At 30.3% G+C, this 19,724-nt stretch overlaps 1 protein-coding gene across 1 annotated transcript in view; it reads left to right on the plus strand.

Moving 5' to 3' along the window:
* Window positions 1-19,724, plus strand: part of LOC124369480 (Down syndrome cell adhesion molecule-like protein Dscam2) — a 222,320-nt gene that overhangs the window by 135,602 nt on the left and 66,994 nt on the right. Inside the window, exons 4-6 of the mRNA XM_046827492.1 lie at window positions 11,370-11,436; window positions 15,962-16,285; window positions 16,836-16,997. Of these exons, the coding sequence (XP_046683448.1) occupies window positions 11,370-11,436; window positions 15,962-16,285; window positions 16,836-16,997 (553 nt within the window). The remainder of the gene's footprint in view (window positions 1-11,369; window positions 11,437-15,961; window positions 16,286-16,835; window positions 16,998-19,724) is intronic.

Raw genomic sequence — 19,724 nt, forward strand, 5'->3', positions numbered from 1 at the left:
TAACCGACAACATGAAGACAAGATCATATATTTTGTAACGATAGAATGCATCAATTACTACAGTTTTGCTGAATACAACAAACTTGACATACATCTACACTGTGTTCAATAATTTAATAAAGACTAACCATTATGGATAAATAAGGATCAGGTTTACTAATTATATAATACATTTATGTTAGTTTTACGACAAAATCAAACAAACCCCTTTCAAGTTTATAATTTTCATACATATTATACAATATCTTGCTCTAACACATCACAAGCAAAGGCACGGTTTAACTACCTGTAAAACGACTCCTGAAGAAGTTTCTTTGATGGAATCCCTCTAATATGGATTGCTCACAAATTAAAATATTTTAAAGAGCTTTGCTATGGTATATGTTATTGAGTTATTTCTACTAATATAGCGTACTCAATCAACTCGTTACGATCTTTGAAAAGCTGTGCTGCACGTGAAATCAAATTCGAGTTTAAATAATATTTATCTTTCTAATAATCTAAATGCAATAATCTTTCTAATAAAGCCATGTTGAGTGAATAAATTCACTCATCTGCTTGATATTTTTGAGAGGTTGGATTATTTATCACCCCTTTGAGTCATGTAGGCCTGATATAATATATATATATTACAATTTATCATCTCGTAGAGAAGTTTATACGGGTATTGAATTATTGTTCAAAATATCACCAAACTCAATCTTGTAGACTAGGATTTTATTGCAAACTCTTATGATTTATCAATGATGAAAGAAACTCATATTTATGGCATAAGAACACTTTAATTATTATTACTACATTTACTACATAGTAGTACATTTTTTGTACTACGATTATATATGTTACTCAAATTCTCTTAAATTGATTCCTCTATTCATTTTTAACATTTAAGGAGAAATAAAAGTAAATATAGTTCAATTACTAACCTATTTCAATCATACGTAGCCTAAAGAGTAGTGCTTCCAGACGTGATCGATTGCGGTAGTCCCGTCTTTAATGGCTACTATCAAACATCATAAGGGATTGGCTTTCTAAATAGCGCATCAACCATTGCATCAAACGCTCTCTATCTAGAATCTCCAGTAAATAAACATCATACAGAATTCATATTGAGAGATATCTATTGGTTTGTATTGGTGGAATTCATTTTGGATATGGTAAATATTGTTGTTATGTTAAATTCATACCTCTTTGAAATAACGTACATAAATGCTGTTAATGTAGTAAATATACGCGTTTAAAGTAAAACATTTAATCAATTATAAATAAACTCCGTACTCAGGCACAAATAAAAACGGCTGGAAATAAAAATTAAAATGTTTACAGTAAATACATGAATTACAAATTGAAGAATTTCTTTTTCTTTTTGGATAATAACGCTAAAATAAAATCGATGTTTTAATGTAATACTGATCAAATATGATTAATTTAAAAATATTTTTCCTTCTAGTAATAAGTTAATAAAAAAACATGTCACTCCTAAAAAATATAACTATCTCTTAAAAAATCTTTAAAATTTTCAAATATTTATCTTCAACCTTTTTATTTAGGTTGGTATGCTTGTTACCCATGCAGTGACACAAATTATTTTCTAATCTTTCTGTATTTAGTTAAGGTGTAGAAGTTAAGGGACTACAAATTTAATAAAAATTTGTTTCCAAAACCCAATTTCGACTGCACAAGCTTAAATGTATAAATCCTTAAAATTAGTTAAACCTGCCGCTTTGTAGAATATTTTTATTTGATTGTGAGGCAGTTTCTTAAATTGTTTCCTGAAGTTTGTAACTTAAGTAAAAAATTATAGTTTATTACATGAGGAAGGTTTTTGACCTTAAAATAGTTCTTATTTGAGAATAAATACCAGGCTACTTTATTAGGCGTAAAGTTGGTAACGAAATTGGCTGTATCGAATATAAGTTCTGGTAAAGTGTAATATCACCAAAATATTTCTATATTATACATGTTTGCACAATTGATTGGGGGAAGCCATATACAAGTCTATGATTAACTCAGACTCATTGCAAGTAAAATCTGGTGTGCCAGTCAGTATTCACAATCTATTTTATTGTGTACAATGCACATTGTGAATTCGATGAATTCACCTTCAGTTACTCAACTGTTTTAAAAACCAACTGCAATGAGTCATGTACGTCTAAAATTTAACCATGGTTGAACTAGATCAGGATCGAGATGTTCTTACAGTGGTGAAAATAAATATAACACAATTGGAAAACAGTTTCATAACTGAATAAATTATGAAAAATAATCTAGATGTAAATATGTTATGACTTCATTTTATGCCTTATTTTTTAGTTACAATAAGTATTATTTTAGATTACTAATAATATATTATATTATCATGCTCATCCGCAGGGTTTTCTTGAGTTTCGAGTTGTGAAGTGGAGTCAGGCCATTATTATAAATATAAAAAGTCACCTTTCCTATTGTAATAATGGCAAGTTCACCTAAAAGAGTATAAAATTGTAGATCTCGCACATGAAACGAACTTTACATCCTTGATCGAGATTCCAGACCCATTTTCTAAATACATATACTATTACTTTACATTCAAGGAATAAAGCGCAACGTTTTTCTAATTTCAAAGAGTTTGCTAAGACAACGGGCATCACCTCTTTGATATTTACATTGTTATAAGAATTTCATCGTAGAAGTAGTAAGATACTAGAATTATAAAATTTGACATGTTGTCATTATTACTTTTTGTTATGATTAATAATTGTATCAATGCGTTAATTATTTTCCAGTTTATTAAAAATATTACATTTTATAATTAGCCAATTTGGCGCACCAAAACCATTACCAATGTTGGTTTATCAAGAAAAATGTACTTAGACTTTCAATTTCTTCACTCAGAGAATAATAAGTTTAAAAACAAATAAGGCCTAACAAGACTACAGATGACTTACGGGCATTTGTAAATCTTAATTTCACTGATTGTAATTTATTTACGGCAATACACCTTTTCATATCGATGATTATATCTTAATTAATACAAGAGTAACACCACAAAGTATATATCTTTGTAATTAGTTCATGGATATTATACCGTTAATACCAATTTGAATGCCAAGATGCATTTAGAATATGTGCCAACACAATATTCATGCGTATGCTCTTTACAACTCCTTTCACATACCTATAAATGTGACTGTTTCAGTTATAGGATTGTGCTCAATATTTTCAGTTTGACTTAATTAATTTTTTGGGCCTAATTCTTCTAAATGCTTAGATTAAATGTCAAGAAATATTGCTTTCGTATACCAAATTCTTCATATTATATAACTTTTTGTGTCTTCTGTGCAAATGCTACTCTTCTTCTTAAAATTTCAGGTTTATGGTTATGCAGTATGTAAAACTCGTGTTATATGTCCTTACTAAATAGATTCCTACAATATTTTAAGGAGAAACACGTTCCATTTTTGCAGTATATTAAATTATTGTATCAACAGTAAACCAGGCAGCTGTACAAAATACATAATTTTAGAGAACGAGAAGAAATTCGAACATATTGTTTTAGTTTCGTTGATTAGTTTCGCAGATTTTACCCTCTGAGACTAATATCATTATTCATCGCTTTTTCTTATTTTACTAGTGGTTTTCAAGCTTCATTTAAATATTGCTGAGTCCAATTAAGTGTGTGGATAAGAGTGGTCTGACATCTTTTGACATGATCTTCTTAAGAATATATTATTTAATTTAATCATATATTATATTGGATAAGAAAAACTAAAACAAATGTGAATGAAATGTATATTATGTATGACACAAACACACGCGCACGCACACACACACACACACACACACACACACACACACACACACACACACACACACACACATATATATATATATATATATATATATATATATAATTTAGCCAATGTTACATGCCCACAGTAAATATTTATTGAACACCGAATGACGCGTACTGTGGGTCCGGAAATAGAACGGGCATCACCAATACTGTTTACATCCTGCAATAATCCTCTTGTGCGGATTTAGCACCTGCCCTGCTACAGATGATGGCTTATCACACCACGTGATGATCTTTGATAATCGATGTGGACTGCAAACGTGTCAATGACGTCAACTGCTACCGACTAATTAGTACGAGGTAAAATTGTATATTGCTATAATAAAAAACGTTACAACATTATTTATGTACTCACTCGTGACACAATTTATGCTTTTTTTTTGTTGTACTAGCATTGTGAAGTTTGAAGCATATGAGTAACTCAGGTTATGAATATTTAAAACCAAATACTTTTTAATTACATTCCTTCAATTACATACCTCTTTGCGGGTTGAAACCCTCATAATAAAAACCCATGTTTTAATTTAAATAGAGGGAAGGATTGATTATTTTTAGCTTTACTATGCACATTTGCCTAAGACTGCAGATTTCGCAGTGAACTTAACAGGCAGTTGAAAGAGGAGAGGCAGTATTCATTACAGATGATTAGGACAGATTAAAAGTGTTTTATTTTCTCAAATTTATTTACAGTTTGAAAGATGTTATAAGATCAACAGTGGTAAAACATGCTAATGATATTCAATATAATCTACTTTGTAGAAACTTAAAACGTGTTACAATGTATTTGAAAGAATTGCAACCCTTCATACTACGTCCTGAATTGCAAAATACACTAAATATTGTTCAGGGAATGTTGAACAATAATGTTGGGCCCAACATTTTAAAATATATGCCCGATGTTTTGAAAGTTTAAAATATATATAAGATATTTTATTAGCTTATCATATAAAATATATTATCTTATTTGGTTAAATAATATCTCTCTTATAAAAAAGTTGTAAGGTGTTGGTTACCAGAGCATAAAAAATAAATAGTTCATTTTATAGTCTTTTGGCATATGAACATCTATTAACACTAAGGGATTTAAAAAAATCCTAACCTAGATACTAATTTAGTTATTAATTTATGGATATTATTATTATATCGTACTTGCTTCAATATTAAAGTCATATATTTCAGGATCTTCTATTTCTATGCAGTATTTCTTTCAATGAACACCCTTGTTTCCAAATAAAAACTAACCCTTTTATCCTAAGACAACTATGTAAGACGTTATTGGTATTTATTTCTAATAAGATATATTATTTAGTCACAGTTTAAATACCATTAGTATTAAGATGAAGTTACTAACAACATGAGAACAATTTTTCAACCATGTTTTTTTTGTATATGCATTGGAATAATACGTTTTTAGTCTTGCTATGAATACCTATTTTAACCACTACAAATGCTAACATGTTGACCTTTGATCGCTTATGCAATCGGTTAATGAACGTTGCTGACCTTTTAGTAATCAATGGGTTGAAAATGTTCGTTGCCATATTTCATACTTACTCATTAATTTGTTTGCAATTTAACAATATCTATAATTACTTCCGGTGTAACACTTCTCTCTTCATTTCGTACACATGCAACAATGACTGCGAGTGTCATTTATTGTTTATTGTTTTGTCACACTTCTAAATTCTTATCTAAAACGAAACATTATTTCATATTTAACAGCGTGGTATTTAGTGTTTACAGCAATATAAAATGATTGATCATATCTAACTCGGCTAACTCCTCTTATATGCTATAAAGCTAAACCCTTTCACGTGACTAATTATAAGTATGCAACAATTTCTCTATAAACCTCACCGGTGAACTCCCATTTTAAAGTAAATTGTATCCTTCACAAAATTGTTAAAATCATAAAAATGTTATTGATTACAACTTATCTGCTTACATACAATTAAATATTATTTTTATTCGTCATAGAATGTGTGCGAGCCTTTTATCTAAATATAAACATAAAAACATATTGTAGGTATTACATGTACATTTAGTGTATGGTATTTTTGAATCCCTATAGAATTAAACATTAATTCTGATTTTAATGATTCAGGAAATGAATAGAACTATACATTAAGGATATATTACATGTTAGTGGCTTTACCACGCCTAAGGGATTATAATCAGAAATAAACTATTTTTTTACAGCATTTTTATCAACTGTAGAATTGTACATACATTTTAAATACGTATTCACTTTAGTCCACCCCTGGATCACTTCATCTAGATCTAAGTGTCTAATTTGTTTTTTTTTTATGAAACGTTTTGTATTTTATAATTTCTTTGGTTTACAAATGGGTGTTATCTACTTTACACCTTCTGATCAATCCATACCTTGATACCTTTAACGTAATTTTTAAATTACATTTGAAGAGGTGTAATATGAAGACCGAACACGTCCAATGGCTGAAACTACATCCTCTGGGAGATATTCACGGAGGGAGGTACAGTTCGAGTGCTGTAAGTTAACACTGTCAGAATAACATCCTGCGGTAAGCGTTATGTCAGCTGTGAAAACGCACGCCACGGTTACTGCACCCCATGGAATTGCGCCCTTCGGGGAACGTAGTTCCATTCATTGGACATGACCACGTACTGACAGTATTCCCTTATCCAGCCATGTGTCGTTACCCTTTGCGAGTTTGTAAATGATATTATGCCAGAATAGAAAAAACATTGTATACGCTGTCTGAATTTATAAAAGAGAAAAGCTGGCATTTTAGTCATAACTGATATTGGCTTAAATATACCTTTATAGTATATTTATAACAAATTCTCATAATCATAACGTTTATGACTCCCATATACTATAGAAACAGGTACGATAGCAAGATAATTCAATATTATTAGCTGCAATAATTCCTGTATCAAATACAGAGTTTAATGATATACATGTGCTCTACAATATAAATGCTATGTATTTTTTGATAATTAATTCGATTTAATATATACAAAAAATTCTATTTATTTTCAATATTACGTCAGTGATTCAAAGTTTTTGACGATATTGGAGCAAATATTAACAGATGGTAGTTTGTGGGATCTTTGGTTCAAAGGAGAGAAGCCTTGCGGCCCAAACATTTTCCCCACACAATACTCTACACGGTTTTAGGGATCCCTGGATTTAAGGCAATGTTAAGATGGATACTATAGGGATACGTTTTACCCAAAACAGTTAGTTTTTTAGCGCCCAACTATCATTATAGCATATCCACACCACACTACATATGAATGTATTGGCTTCATACAAAATTTGTATAATCCTTCTAAACTTCTTGGACGAAACCATATCTTAGTAGCATCCCTGTATGTCTTAAAAGCCATGGGTATTAAAACATATTGACATGAAAATCCTATAAATTTTAACTTCTAAAAGCTTTACAATGTCCTTTATCCCAAAGGGACAGGTAAACTTTTTGTAATTGGACTAATGTTGGCATGGATATTATATTGGATCGTTGTTAACTAAATGTAAAATATTCATAGTTCCGGAATGTAATTATTTCCATGTGACTACCATGGACGTTATTTAAATGCATCGGAATTGACATAAATTGGTATTATTTACTTGGTCAGTTTTAATAAACCATTGTGGAGCAAATGGGCGAGATTCTTTGGTTGAGAAATCTTTTTTCTTTCAGTACTTAAAGAACTATGAACGCATGGGCTTTCATAGAAATTTGTACAAATATTACTTGAAACATGTAGCCGTATTTACTGATGACAGCTTCCGCTTAAACCAAATCCCCGAAGCAGGGCGATGCCTTGTAGCTGTTTGAGGATGGAAACATCTTTTATCCTGTAAGTTCTGGATAAGAGGTGAAAGCTTCTTCGTTTGTCAAAAGGTTCTGGGGAACGGGAACTATTACCGCGGAATTCGCCAGCCAACGCTCCCGTATGTCGAAGAAGCGAGAGCCCGAGAATTAGAAATTCATGTTATAGGTTTCTTTAAAACTGTAATTTTAATTTGATAAAAAATACAGATAGTTTAATTTTCTATAAACTCCAGGTAATAACGTATAATAATAGTGTAGAATTTGTTATAAATAACAGTAAAGCACTTAATAAAACACCCAGTGAACCTTATGTTTCTGTTTTAAAACATGATTAATTGTTTATTAAATGGAATGTTTCATATATTAATGATTAAAAATATTTTATTATATCAGTAGGAAACACATGTAAATAATATATTATATGGTAACAAAATTAATAAGATTTACTCAAATGTGTTTGTCTTTATATCACTTAGTTTTGCATTTTCAGTTGTCATATATATATGAATTTTGTGAGGCATTGTTTTCTTCAAAGAGTATAATTTAGATAGGAAAGGATGTCATCTGTTGGGAACGGTTCCAATCAAACATTTTGCATGGTTATATAATTCAAATATGTTCCCTTATTATTTTTCTAACATATTATGTCATAATAGGTAATATTAGAACTTTTTATTTTATTTTAATATCTGAAGTATATACAGATTTCAAATGGGAAATCAAAATATAAAAAGTTTAATAGTTAAATTATAAAAAATAGTTTTACAAAAAATGTCGATGCTTTAAATTGACTATGCTGAGTGTATCCAACTATGTCGAATTATATAACTTATTGATATAGAATATATTGAAAAATGACTTCCTCAAAAATCATAACATTGTTCGCACCAGAGCGGTTTTTTGCTTTTGGATTAGTAATTCATCAAGCAATACAAAAAGCTTACTGCTATTTGGTACAGAGGATATTATTTCACTATACTCACCTTATTCATTAAAATAAAAGCTCGTTTGACTGTTAGTTGCGTCCTTGATTATAGATCCTTCTGAGGATCTATAACCAAGGGTTGTGTAGAGACATTGATGGTCTAGGGTAAGTTCATGGTAAACTGTGCATTGCCCCTTGATGCGTTATTCAAGTCTTGTAAAGGTACAGCACTAGTACTACTTTCCCTAGGGCGAAAAATTCCAGAACATGCCCATATCCATGAAATGTCATTTCTTACCCCCTGGAATATAGTGCAAGATTTGTATATTTGCACTGCCGGAATAATGCCCCTTGTGGGTATATTTCAGGAGGAACAGCTGAGGGGGGAGTCAGTTCCAAGTAGATCAAAGAGCGGTGCTAAGACAGCGGCACTAGTTTTAGTAGCCTTTTTAAATGTTAGTACAAAAACAGACAACTGGTTTAAACAGACTAAAATAAAAAATAAAATTTTTTGTAGAGTACTGTACGAAGAAGAGATGGAAAGTATGTTTATATTGTAGCGAAGAAATGTCAAAATAAAAAAAGTTAGGTTGATGAAGTTATAAGCCAGTGTCAGCTCATTAGGCTGAGCGTCGTTAGCTGAAGTGGCTCCCTTACCCCTCCCCCCTCGTCATCACTCTTCCTCGCCCCCACCCTACCTTCCTTCCACCCACCTCCACCACCCCAACCCCCTCGTCAGGCTAACTCGCAGAAGTGACTTTGATGTACAGCTCGAAGAGCAACTGTACTTTACAAACTGGCCTTATCCGTCTCCTTTATACCGACATCCATTGACTTTTCTTCCAATGACAAATTATCTGATCCAAACTCCGTAGTTGGTTCTTTTTTTAATTACAATGGAAGTTATATTATGTTACATATTGATTTACATGAAATTCCAATATATTATTACTGTACAACAGTACCTAAATAGTTAATGTCACGTAAATTTTAATATACACCCGAAAACATGTCAATAATAGCACATAACTTTAAAATGTATATCTTCAAACAAATTAAACAAAGGTATTACTTTATTTATATTATCAGCAAGTTATGTTTTCATCTTTAGTAGCATTCCGTGGCAATCAGCATCTACATATATATTATTATGCAGCTGTACACTTTGACATAGTAGTTTGATATGAATTGTTTGGTTACCATGTCTACCAGGTAGAATATTGTGTAAATATTTACTTAAAGCTGTAACTTGGTATTCCAAATCGAAATGCCCCACATTCCATTCTCAAGTACTTAAAAACAAAACTCTAGTGTTATATATTAAACGTAAAATTTACAAACTCAAAGCATTTTCTACAGACTTTTGTACATAAAATGTTAACTTTAAAATTAAATTATTGTAGAGGTATATTTAGTAGGATGGTTTTTACAAAAAAATCATCTTCGAGATTCCCTTTCAAGGATAAGGATTTATGTAAATGTTTTAATAATTTCATAGGCCAAAATCAGTAAACGTAAATGTGTTGCTAAAGTATTTATCATTTATTCTTCTTTTATATTCTGGCGTTATGATTACTGTATTTTATACTTCTTAGTAATAACCCTTAATGAAATCGCTAATTGCGTTATATATCTGAGTGATGAAATTCAATACTGTATTCCAGTTGAACTTATACTATGTAAAACAGTACTTATATCTGAAAAAGAATAGATAAGTTATTTAAGCATGAAAACCAATAATATTTAAACAGTGACAGAAACTCTTGACTTATTATCACAAGAATTTCTGGAATTGTTAACCTCGACTAGTAGATTTGTGTTAACTCAGTACAAAGTAAGCAAAAATATTACATACAACTCCGTAACACACTTTATAAATACAATTATTTTACCATTTTGACTTTACGCCAAAAGGGTTTATTAGAAAGGCAGTTTTATAACCGCTCTTGATCTAATGTACATCTAATTTGTCTTTTAGGATTAAAAGATTCCTCTAAATGTTTGGTCAATGACAGCCTCGTGAAAATTAAACATATATTAACTTAAAGTTTTCTTTTAAAAGATTAATTATCAACGTTCCATTTTGCTGTATAAAGTATCAAGTAATCAATTTATTAAAAAAAAAAAAATGGAATTACTTAATTTCATACTTTTTTCTCCCTAAACCCACAGAAGTAACCTGTCAATATTTTCAGTTCCTGTTTGTACTTTGTGTAAGACTTTATTCCTTAAACCTATATGTGTAATAAAATGTAATCCTATATGTTTTCGTTTCTTTAAATGCTAACATGCCAATTTCATTAAAATATAGTTTTTCAATATTTACCTAAAACTGGTGGATTAATGAAGTTTGTTAAACCTAACTTTAAACCGTTTTAACATTACATAATAACACCTCTGATACTGAAAAAAATTTATTAAATACAATTGATACTTAACAATAGTTTGTTATTTATACCTTTCATATCCTATAGGAAAAATTCACATCATTTGATATTTTCCTACGAAAGTCATAATCATGGGTAAATAGTTTTATGAAATTTAAAAACTACTTAGGGTTTGTATAATTCTGTATAGAAGTAAGTTTTCATAAACGTCTATAACTGTTATTATTTTTATACTATCTTGAAATCAAAATTGAAATAATTTGAGCAGTTTTAAAGCATCAACAGTAAGTACTACATTTTAAATTTAAATACTAATGAAAGAAATAACATAATTATTGTTAAACTATATTTATTCGTTTTTTTAATATTTTTCTTACATATGTCATTGTTTGCAGATGTCCAGACACTTCCTTGTGCAGCTACTACCCAGGCTATGTTTTGTTACCTCTCTGCTTCATTCAGGTACTTTATAAAATACCCTTGGATTGTCCATTATTACCATTTATTTATTATATGCACTTATCGCATTATCTTAGTAAGTTTTATTAAATATTTCTTTGGGATAGTATTTATTTACAATTCTAATATTGGCTTAATATCTGCAATCATCTAGTAAACCTGTCACAATAGAAACCAATACTGAATCTCCATTGTATTACCGATCTACAAATCTGCTTGTATAAACTCCATGTGGTTAAATACTGTATTGTAAAAATATATTGAGTTATGACCAATGAACTAATCACTTAAACCCAATTTGTTATTCCCAACTCCTCTCACAACTCCATTTGTAACAACCGCAATAGCTTTGGATGTACACCAATGGACGAATGAGTAACTAACTCTCTTGGGAAATGCGGTATTCAATAGTACATATATCTTTGGTTGTAATGAAGTATTTAACATATTCTCAAACCATTTGTTAAGGAAATAAAAGAGAGGAGAAACCGACAAATATATTTCATTGGCCCTTATGAACTCATTAGTTAATTTACTAAATGTCTTAGGTTTAAATTTTAACTAAATATAGCTAGTGCGTACGAATAAAACGTGCATTTATTTTTTTATATAATAATATAATTGAAATACTGATATCGAATACCACAATAAGTAGCCAAGTTATAATTAATTTAAAATACGTAACTCGAACTTGATGTAATTTGTTGGACATTACTAGAGGAAAAACTAATGTAACATGTTTATGTAAACACGTTTCTATGAAGCACGTATTAGTCTCTAGTATAATCACGCAGACGTTGTAAACATCAGCTGCTTTCCTCTGGTATTAAGCCATTATTGCTTCGTATTAATCGGCGAGTAAACGCTCTTGTTGTAGTTACCATGCATGAACAAAATGGTATTTCCTGTTTTCCATGGTATGCTTCCTATACTTTCCTCTGGCATATTTTTGTAATATTACTATCCAGGAATGTTCAGGGTTTTCGACTAAGACATATCTAGACATTAGATTTATATTTAATGTGCCTAATGCTCTGTCAATTAAAAAATAGTTTTATCTATTTGTTATTTATACGAAAAATATATAAATATAAGCCAACTTCTTCGCAAAACGTAATTAATTAGACATATTAAGTGTCTGTTCACTTCCTCTTATACCATATTATCATACAATTATGTCATCAATAAAGCGGTACATAAGATGAATAGTGAGATTGAATATCAATGTATCTATGTATCATAGATCGTGCTATACACAAATTAAACCCGATTCTATTTAAATAAATATATATAACGATTAGAACTATGAGGGGTTTCTTCTAGGTAATTATAATATTTGAATTCATAGGAGGAGAAGTATGACAGTAAATTATAAGGTATTTCATAATTACAAAATCATGTACGACACTCAAAAAGAAAAACATTTAAATATAGATTGATTTTTTTTAAAGTAGGATTATTCATCTTATACACATTTTATTGTTTTTTCCGGATGGGGTTTGCGTTTCAGTTAACTTAATACATATAACTCACAAGTATTTTATTAAAATGGTGTTAATTTAGATTTTTAGTTAAAACCTACTATGTCAATGTCATTATTTTTTTGAAAAGGGACATTTAAAATAGTAATGCCACGGATTGAAGGTATAATGGAGGGACAAACTGGATTTATATACGTTAAAACAATAAATTTGTTGAAAATGAGCCAATTTTTGCTATTGATACATATTAAATCATCGCATAAACTTTGTATGTTTAAATCAAACAGCAAATCATACAATTTGGTTACATGTGCCCATAATCGTGGTGGCGGAGAGGTATTCTAATCCCCAAACTATGTATATACGGTAGTATAATATTTTCCGAAATGATACTTTTCCAAAATCAACTCGCTATTTTTTGAGTTCCAAAAATATTAAATTTGCAACATTCTAAAATAAAATTAAAGAAATCATTCAGAATTTTAAAATTACAATTTTCATAATTTATTTCAACTAATAAAAGGAATTTTGCGAGGGATATAAGTTATACGGTTTGGTATTAATCTCCTAGTAACCATAAAAGTAGACATTTTATGTGTTTATGAAAATGAATATTCAATTTTAGTTTTATATATTTTTTATTTGAACCTTGAGACTCTCAGCCCACTGTTTTGCAATGTATAATGGAGTAGTGTTATTTGACGTCTCTAAAACCATGTATGTTTTGCTATCCTTTGGTTAGAGCTGTAAACAGTAAATGTAGATCTTTATAAAATATTTATAATATTCTTTTATAAGGAGGATGTCTTTCAATTTTGGGGCGAATAAAGTTTGCAGGAACTTTCTTTCCTAGCCATAAGATATATAAAACTTGTATTGAACCTTATAAATGCTTTAATTAGTTCGTAGTGTAAGTAAATAATGATTTTTTAGCTTTGAATATTTGTTGGAAAGTTGACTTATGGATAAAATCTATAATGGTATGTCACTTACTGTAAATATTAAAATCACTCTAATTACGAAAATAGTTATTTTTTTATATTTAACGGTATATTGGGTGTTCAAATCATTTGTTTGTTTAGTCTCATTTGCATTTGAAAAAGTGCTCAAACCACACAGTTTATTGAAAACCAACTTTCTTTTGTGAGTCCCAATTTTTATTTATATTTTTTAGGTATCCCACACTGTGTATTAATGATTTTATCATTATCGATGGTAAATGTCCTAAAACATGTTATTCTATTAAATCATCCATTGTTAATAATAAACTTTAATCTATTATAATATCCAACAATAAACTGTAATTTGTAAAATGTGTTTTCGACCGTGTAACTATAAACTCGACATACTCAATATGAGGCGTACAATACGTCACTGCTTCATACCGCTACTGCTGCCGGTATTCAATTAACAGACCATGGTGAACACTTCTGGTTATTATACTCAATTAATCACAAATCTACTTGAATAGGTCGTGTGTTTAGTTTATGAAACAAACTGTTACTATCCATTAATTAATAATCTATTTGACTATTGTTTATGATTGAGTGTTTAATAAATCCAAATCGCCTATTGTTGAAGTTTTTAATAAACACTAGGTTGGATTTGTGAGTATATCAACAGAAATATTGATATTTTAAAATTATACTGTACTTGCGAAAGTTGAATTAGGCTCTATATATTATACTTACAATATAAAATAAATTCAAATATGTAATATAATTACTGATGACATACAACACTGATAAATTTATTTTTTGTACATTATATATATTTAAAAGCTACCTATTACGTCGTCTTACACCCAGGTTAACCAACAGTAAAATAACCTAAACCATACACAAGTTTCACACCACAGACTATAAACTCTTTACAATACCATAGCAGGAAATCAAAATTCGCTGCGAAACATTATATCTGAGATAGTTTATTAAGTTGCCAGATTATTTAATAGTGACTATTTCTTGGAAATGCTCAGATATAGTTGTACTAATATATTTGTTTCATAGATTTAATTAGATCCTGATGAAGCATGTACAATGTATTAGAACCTTTAACTGTATACGGTGCTGATGAATCTGGGGGCTCTTCATAACTATAAATTTTACTAAGTAGACATTTATTAACGTGCAGTAAACCAAAAATATGATAAAAAAGATCCTAATAAATAAAAGATCAAACCTCTGAAGTAGTTCGGTTTTCTTCTTAAGTTATTCTGTAACCGTTTTCTCATCCTCCAACTGAAAACATACGAGTGAGTTATAAAAACCCTTCCTTATCTTATAATTAATATTTTGACTTTTAAATTTATTTTTGAACAAAGTATAATTTTTCTTCAGGTGGAACGCTACTTTATCGATGTAATATTCAGCATTTACATGTTTTATATGGTACCGTACTTTAACGGAATTTCAAACTTATAATTATCTTTGTATCGTTCTCATTGCAACAGGGCTCTAAATCAAGAATCTAACCTTACTCGCGCATTTAATTTTGGATATTTGAGGCATTATCTAGTCACCGCTTGGAAGTCGCTAAAGATATAAATCAAATGTAATTATCAATCTTTATTACTTTGGTGGAGTCGTATAAGCGAATTCTGTGTGTATACTTCAAATTTAAAGTGATTTATACTACACACAAAGTGATTACTATATACCCATTAGTTGTTATTCTAAAATTAAAAACCCATTTCCCATTCTCCTACTTTGTGTACAACCTAAGGAATAATTTACAACATTTTATTATGTTTGAGGATTCTCTTATATCTTAGTAATATCTTCCTTCAGTATAAATTGTTCTAGTTCTTTGATACCAGGGTAATGAAATGGAAAACTAATTTTCGATGTATACCAAACATAAACCAATTAAGGTATAGGTTTTTTAGTAAAAAAAGCAAACCTATAGATATTTAACAATTCGTATAATTTAGTTTCGTGGCACTTACATTCAGTTTATCCTAATAAAAATGCATATATTATGTCCAGTGTGAAATATTACTCTTGGCAAGTGCATACACATATTTTAACTAGAAGTTTGTGTTTCAGTTGAAATAACGGGCCTAATGGATGGCCAAGGGCCGGTATTCGTAGTCGAACCTCCCGCCCGAGTGGACTTCGGCAACAGTTCTGGAGGTCGACTGGAGTGTGCTGCTCGAGGGAGTCCTCAACCCTCTATTCACTGGACACAAGAGGATGGCAACCCTCTGCCCACCGTGTCCGGGCTACGCTATCAGCTCCCGAACGGCACACTCGTATTTCCACCCTTCTCTAATTCCGAATTTCGTATAGATGTACACAGAACTTCCTATAGATGTGTGGCTACCAACTCGCAGGGACGCATCGTTAGCCGTGAGGTCCGGTTGAGGGCCAGTACGTAATGTGTTTATTCGTAGAAATAAAATAATTATAAGGAATGTTAAGTAGTGTAATTTCTTAACATAGCATATGTTACGTAATTGAATTACTATTTCCTGACTCCTTCTAGTGAAAGAGGAGTCATTGCATTGTAAAATTACTCTATATATAGTATTAAAAATGTTTACTACTGTGCATTGATCAGCAGTATGGGGATAACCCAGATAATTTCCCTGTACGTCATATAAGCCCAATACAATAACAAATTCTAAATATTTCTTTATACAACGACTAATTTTCTACAAGAAAACCCCAACTGTTACATGGTATTTACCGATACCATTCTAAAATAAATTAGATACATGTATTAGTCGATAGTGCAAGGTTTGTTTAGTAACGGTTTAATTTTACGGTTTAATTTTCCTCTTATTTTAAATGTTAAAGTAAACGGTTAGTTTGGAGAGACTAAGACTACTGTTTTAAGTGTTTTATATGAAACATGCACCACTTAGTAATTAAATTTAAATGCTGTTACGATTAAAACTGTATTGGGGTTTGATTTCAGTTGTACTACAAGACTACGAAGTTGATGTGAGTAGTTCAACTGCTAGTAGAGGAAACATTGCAGTGTTGCACTGTATCGTTCCTACATTTATACGCGACTACCTCACAGTCACATCCTGGCTGCAGGATCATGCGTTTAACATCTATCCTTCCAGCGATGGAGGTAAGATGAAGAATTTATGGAATGCTCTAAATAAGTGTGTCGTACATGATATTAAGGGTCCCATGTAATAGTCTAGTATCAAGTATAAGCCCATTTATAAAATGTAAAAGATCAACAACATGTTTTAATTGCTTAAAAGTCCAAAAGGTATAGAGGACTATCGTAATTTATTTTGAAAATATTTTGTTATCTTATGTTAATAACGATTTTACATTATGTAGAGTTCTGGAAATGAATTATGACTCATATTTTCTATTATATGAGACACTGGGTATGATAAAACTAGGACTAAAACTTGCTAGCCATCTAACGATATATATATTGTCAAATTAATATTTTTATTTTCATTAAAATTAATACACTCTTTGTATCCTCTATAAGGTTACCCTGTGTCCAGACTTGTTAAACATTACTATGATTTGGAAAGATTTACCTGTGTGTTATTTTTTTAGTTGCCATTCCAACATGTTTCACTGCAGTTGGAATTCGGTTCTTAGTTACTTACACCTTCCCCGCCCCGTGTTTCACTACGTGTCGTAGTGCAAGGGACTGGTGTCAGGCACGGGGGTAGTGGGGCTGTACTGATACATGTTGAATATTTATACCGACACTTACGACCGGCAATATATTGAAATACTTACGGTTACTTTTACTAATAATAAAACTATATTCTTTAGTTCCGATTTTCGTACTAATAATTGTGATAGTAATTGACGTTCAAACCATATTAAAATGTAACAATAAATAATAGCTTAAAACTTACGTGAGCTAGATTTTAAACGCGTTTCAGCTGTTTTATAAACACAACGTGATATTTATTTAACTTAATATAATTTACCGTATCATTTATTTTTTATGCTTGTTATTTCTTTATCACCTGCAAAGCTTAGATTGTTACTACCTGACTAAGATGAACTATTTTAACATATATACTAAGGTATTTGCTAAAATACGACCTTTTATTTGTAACAACACATACAACTAAATACGTTACCAAACCCATATCACTAATGCAGGAATCGTGTTTACCGATAAACCAATAAGGAAAATGTAGACATTATTAATAGAAATTTAGCAGAATTATATTTATCTGGACATATTCAAATGTAATATAGGCAGAGAATAATTACAATTTTTAAGTATAATTTGCATCGATCTTCATCATATGTAACTAAGGTAACATATTTAATTTTATATATTTTAATATAAAATTATAGGATTTCACCTTGAATGAATTTGTAGAAAAACGTTAATTATATTCAAAGACTTGTGATATTATTATTTGAGTATTATTTTTTAACTTTCTCTAATAAGCACTATATGACGCACAAGGGGAACAACTTCTGTACGCCACTATCAAAATTCCCTTGTGGTGGTAAGATGGCAGTCACATTGACACATTTATTGAAGTTATTGAAGTGATAATATATCATTCAAGAATTAAAAGACTAACTATTGCACAATGTAAGGCTTGGTGCATTCTTGAATCAACAACTTTCAAGCGAAAAATATTTTTAAACCGTTATACGTCAGAGAAGAACTGTAAACTATATTATATAGCATAAATTAAATGAGGATACTCAGATAAACAATTTTGCGACGAAAATATAACAAGTCTGTAAATTAATGTTTAAGGATTCTAAGCTTATTAGAAGCGAATTGAATAAAGTTAAAAACCATATCATGGGGAATTTACAATCTATGAAATATTTTAAAGTAAACACACACACACACACACACACACACACACACACACACACACACACACACACACACACACACACACACACACACACACACACACACACACACACATACACGTAATACAAAACCCCGTTCCTTTACCGGTACATCTTCAGATTACAAAATAAAATGTCTCACTGAATTGTAGAAATTTCACGTTTGAACGAGGAGCAGCATAATGAATAACACACACAACATGATAGAATATACTTTCACTTTTGAACTACGCACGAACCCATCGTGAATTCAATATATTGAGTATGAAAGAAAATATCTCTCCACGTCTTCATTGTTTATAAAAATGGTTTATATTCTTCAATCGTGTACTACATGTACTTGAATTTATTTTGTCTTGATTTCATTTTCAAAATAACTTGTATACAATTTTAAATGTCCTTAATTAAAACTGATTATATTTTATTAATAGAGACCACTAGTTTGGTTTGAATAAGTCAAATTTTCTTGTACTGGTACAAAATTAAAGCTTAAAATTGAATAGCTTTAAGATTTTTTAAATGGTAAACTCAAACAGCACAAGAAAGGACAAACCACTGTTTGAAGATAGGAGTATTACTTAGAGAAAATATATTGTTATGTTAATCCATTTACTACGGTAACTTATGTTTAGGAGATAGTCTTATAAATTAGGAAAATTGTAAGAAACCAAAACATAATCACTTGTATTTAATAGGTATCTTTCTCCACATCAAAGTACCAACTCACATAAAATAACGGTATTACTACATTTTATATCTTAAGCAATATTTTCACCATCTTCCATTACAACACTTTAATGATGCCAGAGACTATAACTATTACTTTTATTTTGTATGTTGCACATGAGGAAACGCATTTAGGTCGTACTGAAGATAGTGTCAAAACACATATGACGACTTAATATATCGAGATTGCTAGGAGAAGACGTGTGGTAGTAAGATGTGGGGAGAGCGGGTGGACAAGGTATCTCCCTCTCCACCAATAAGC

The sequence above is a fragment of the Homalodisca vitripennis genome, chromosome X (genome assembly GCF_021130785.1).
Source record: "Homalodisca vitripennis isolate AUS2020 chromosome X, UT_GWSS_2.1, whole genome shotgun sequence".
Taxonomy (NCBI): Eukaryota; Metazoa; Arthropoda; class Insecta; order Hemiptera; family Cicadellidae; genus Homalodisca; species Homalodisca vitripennis.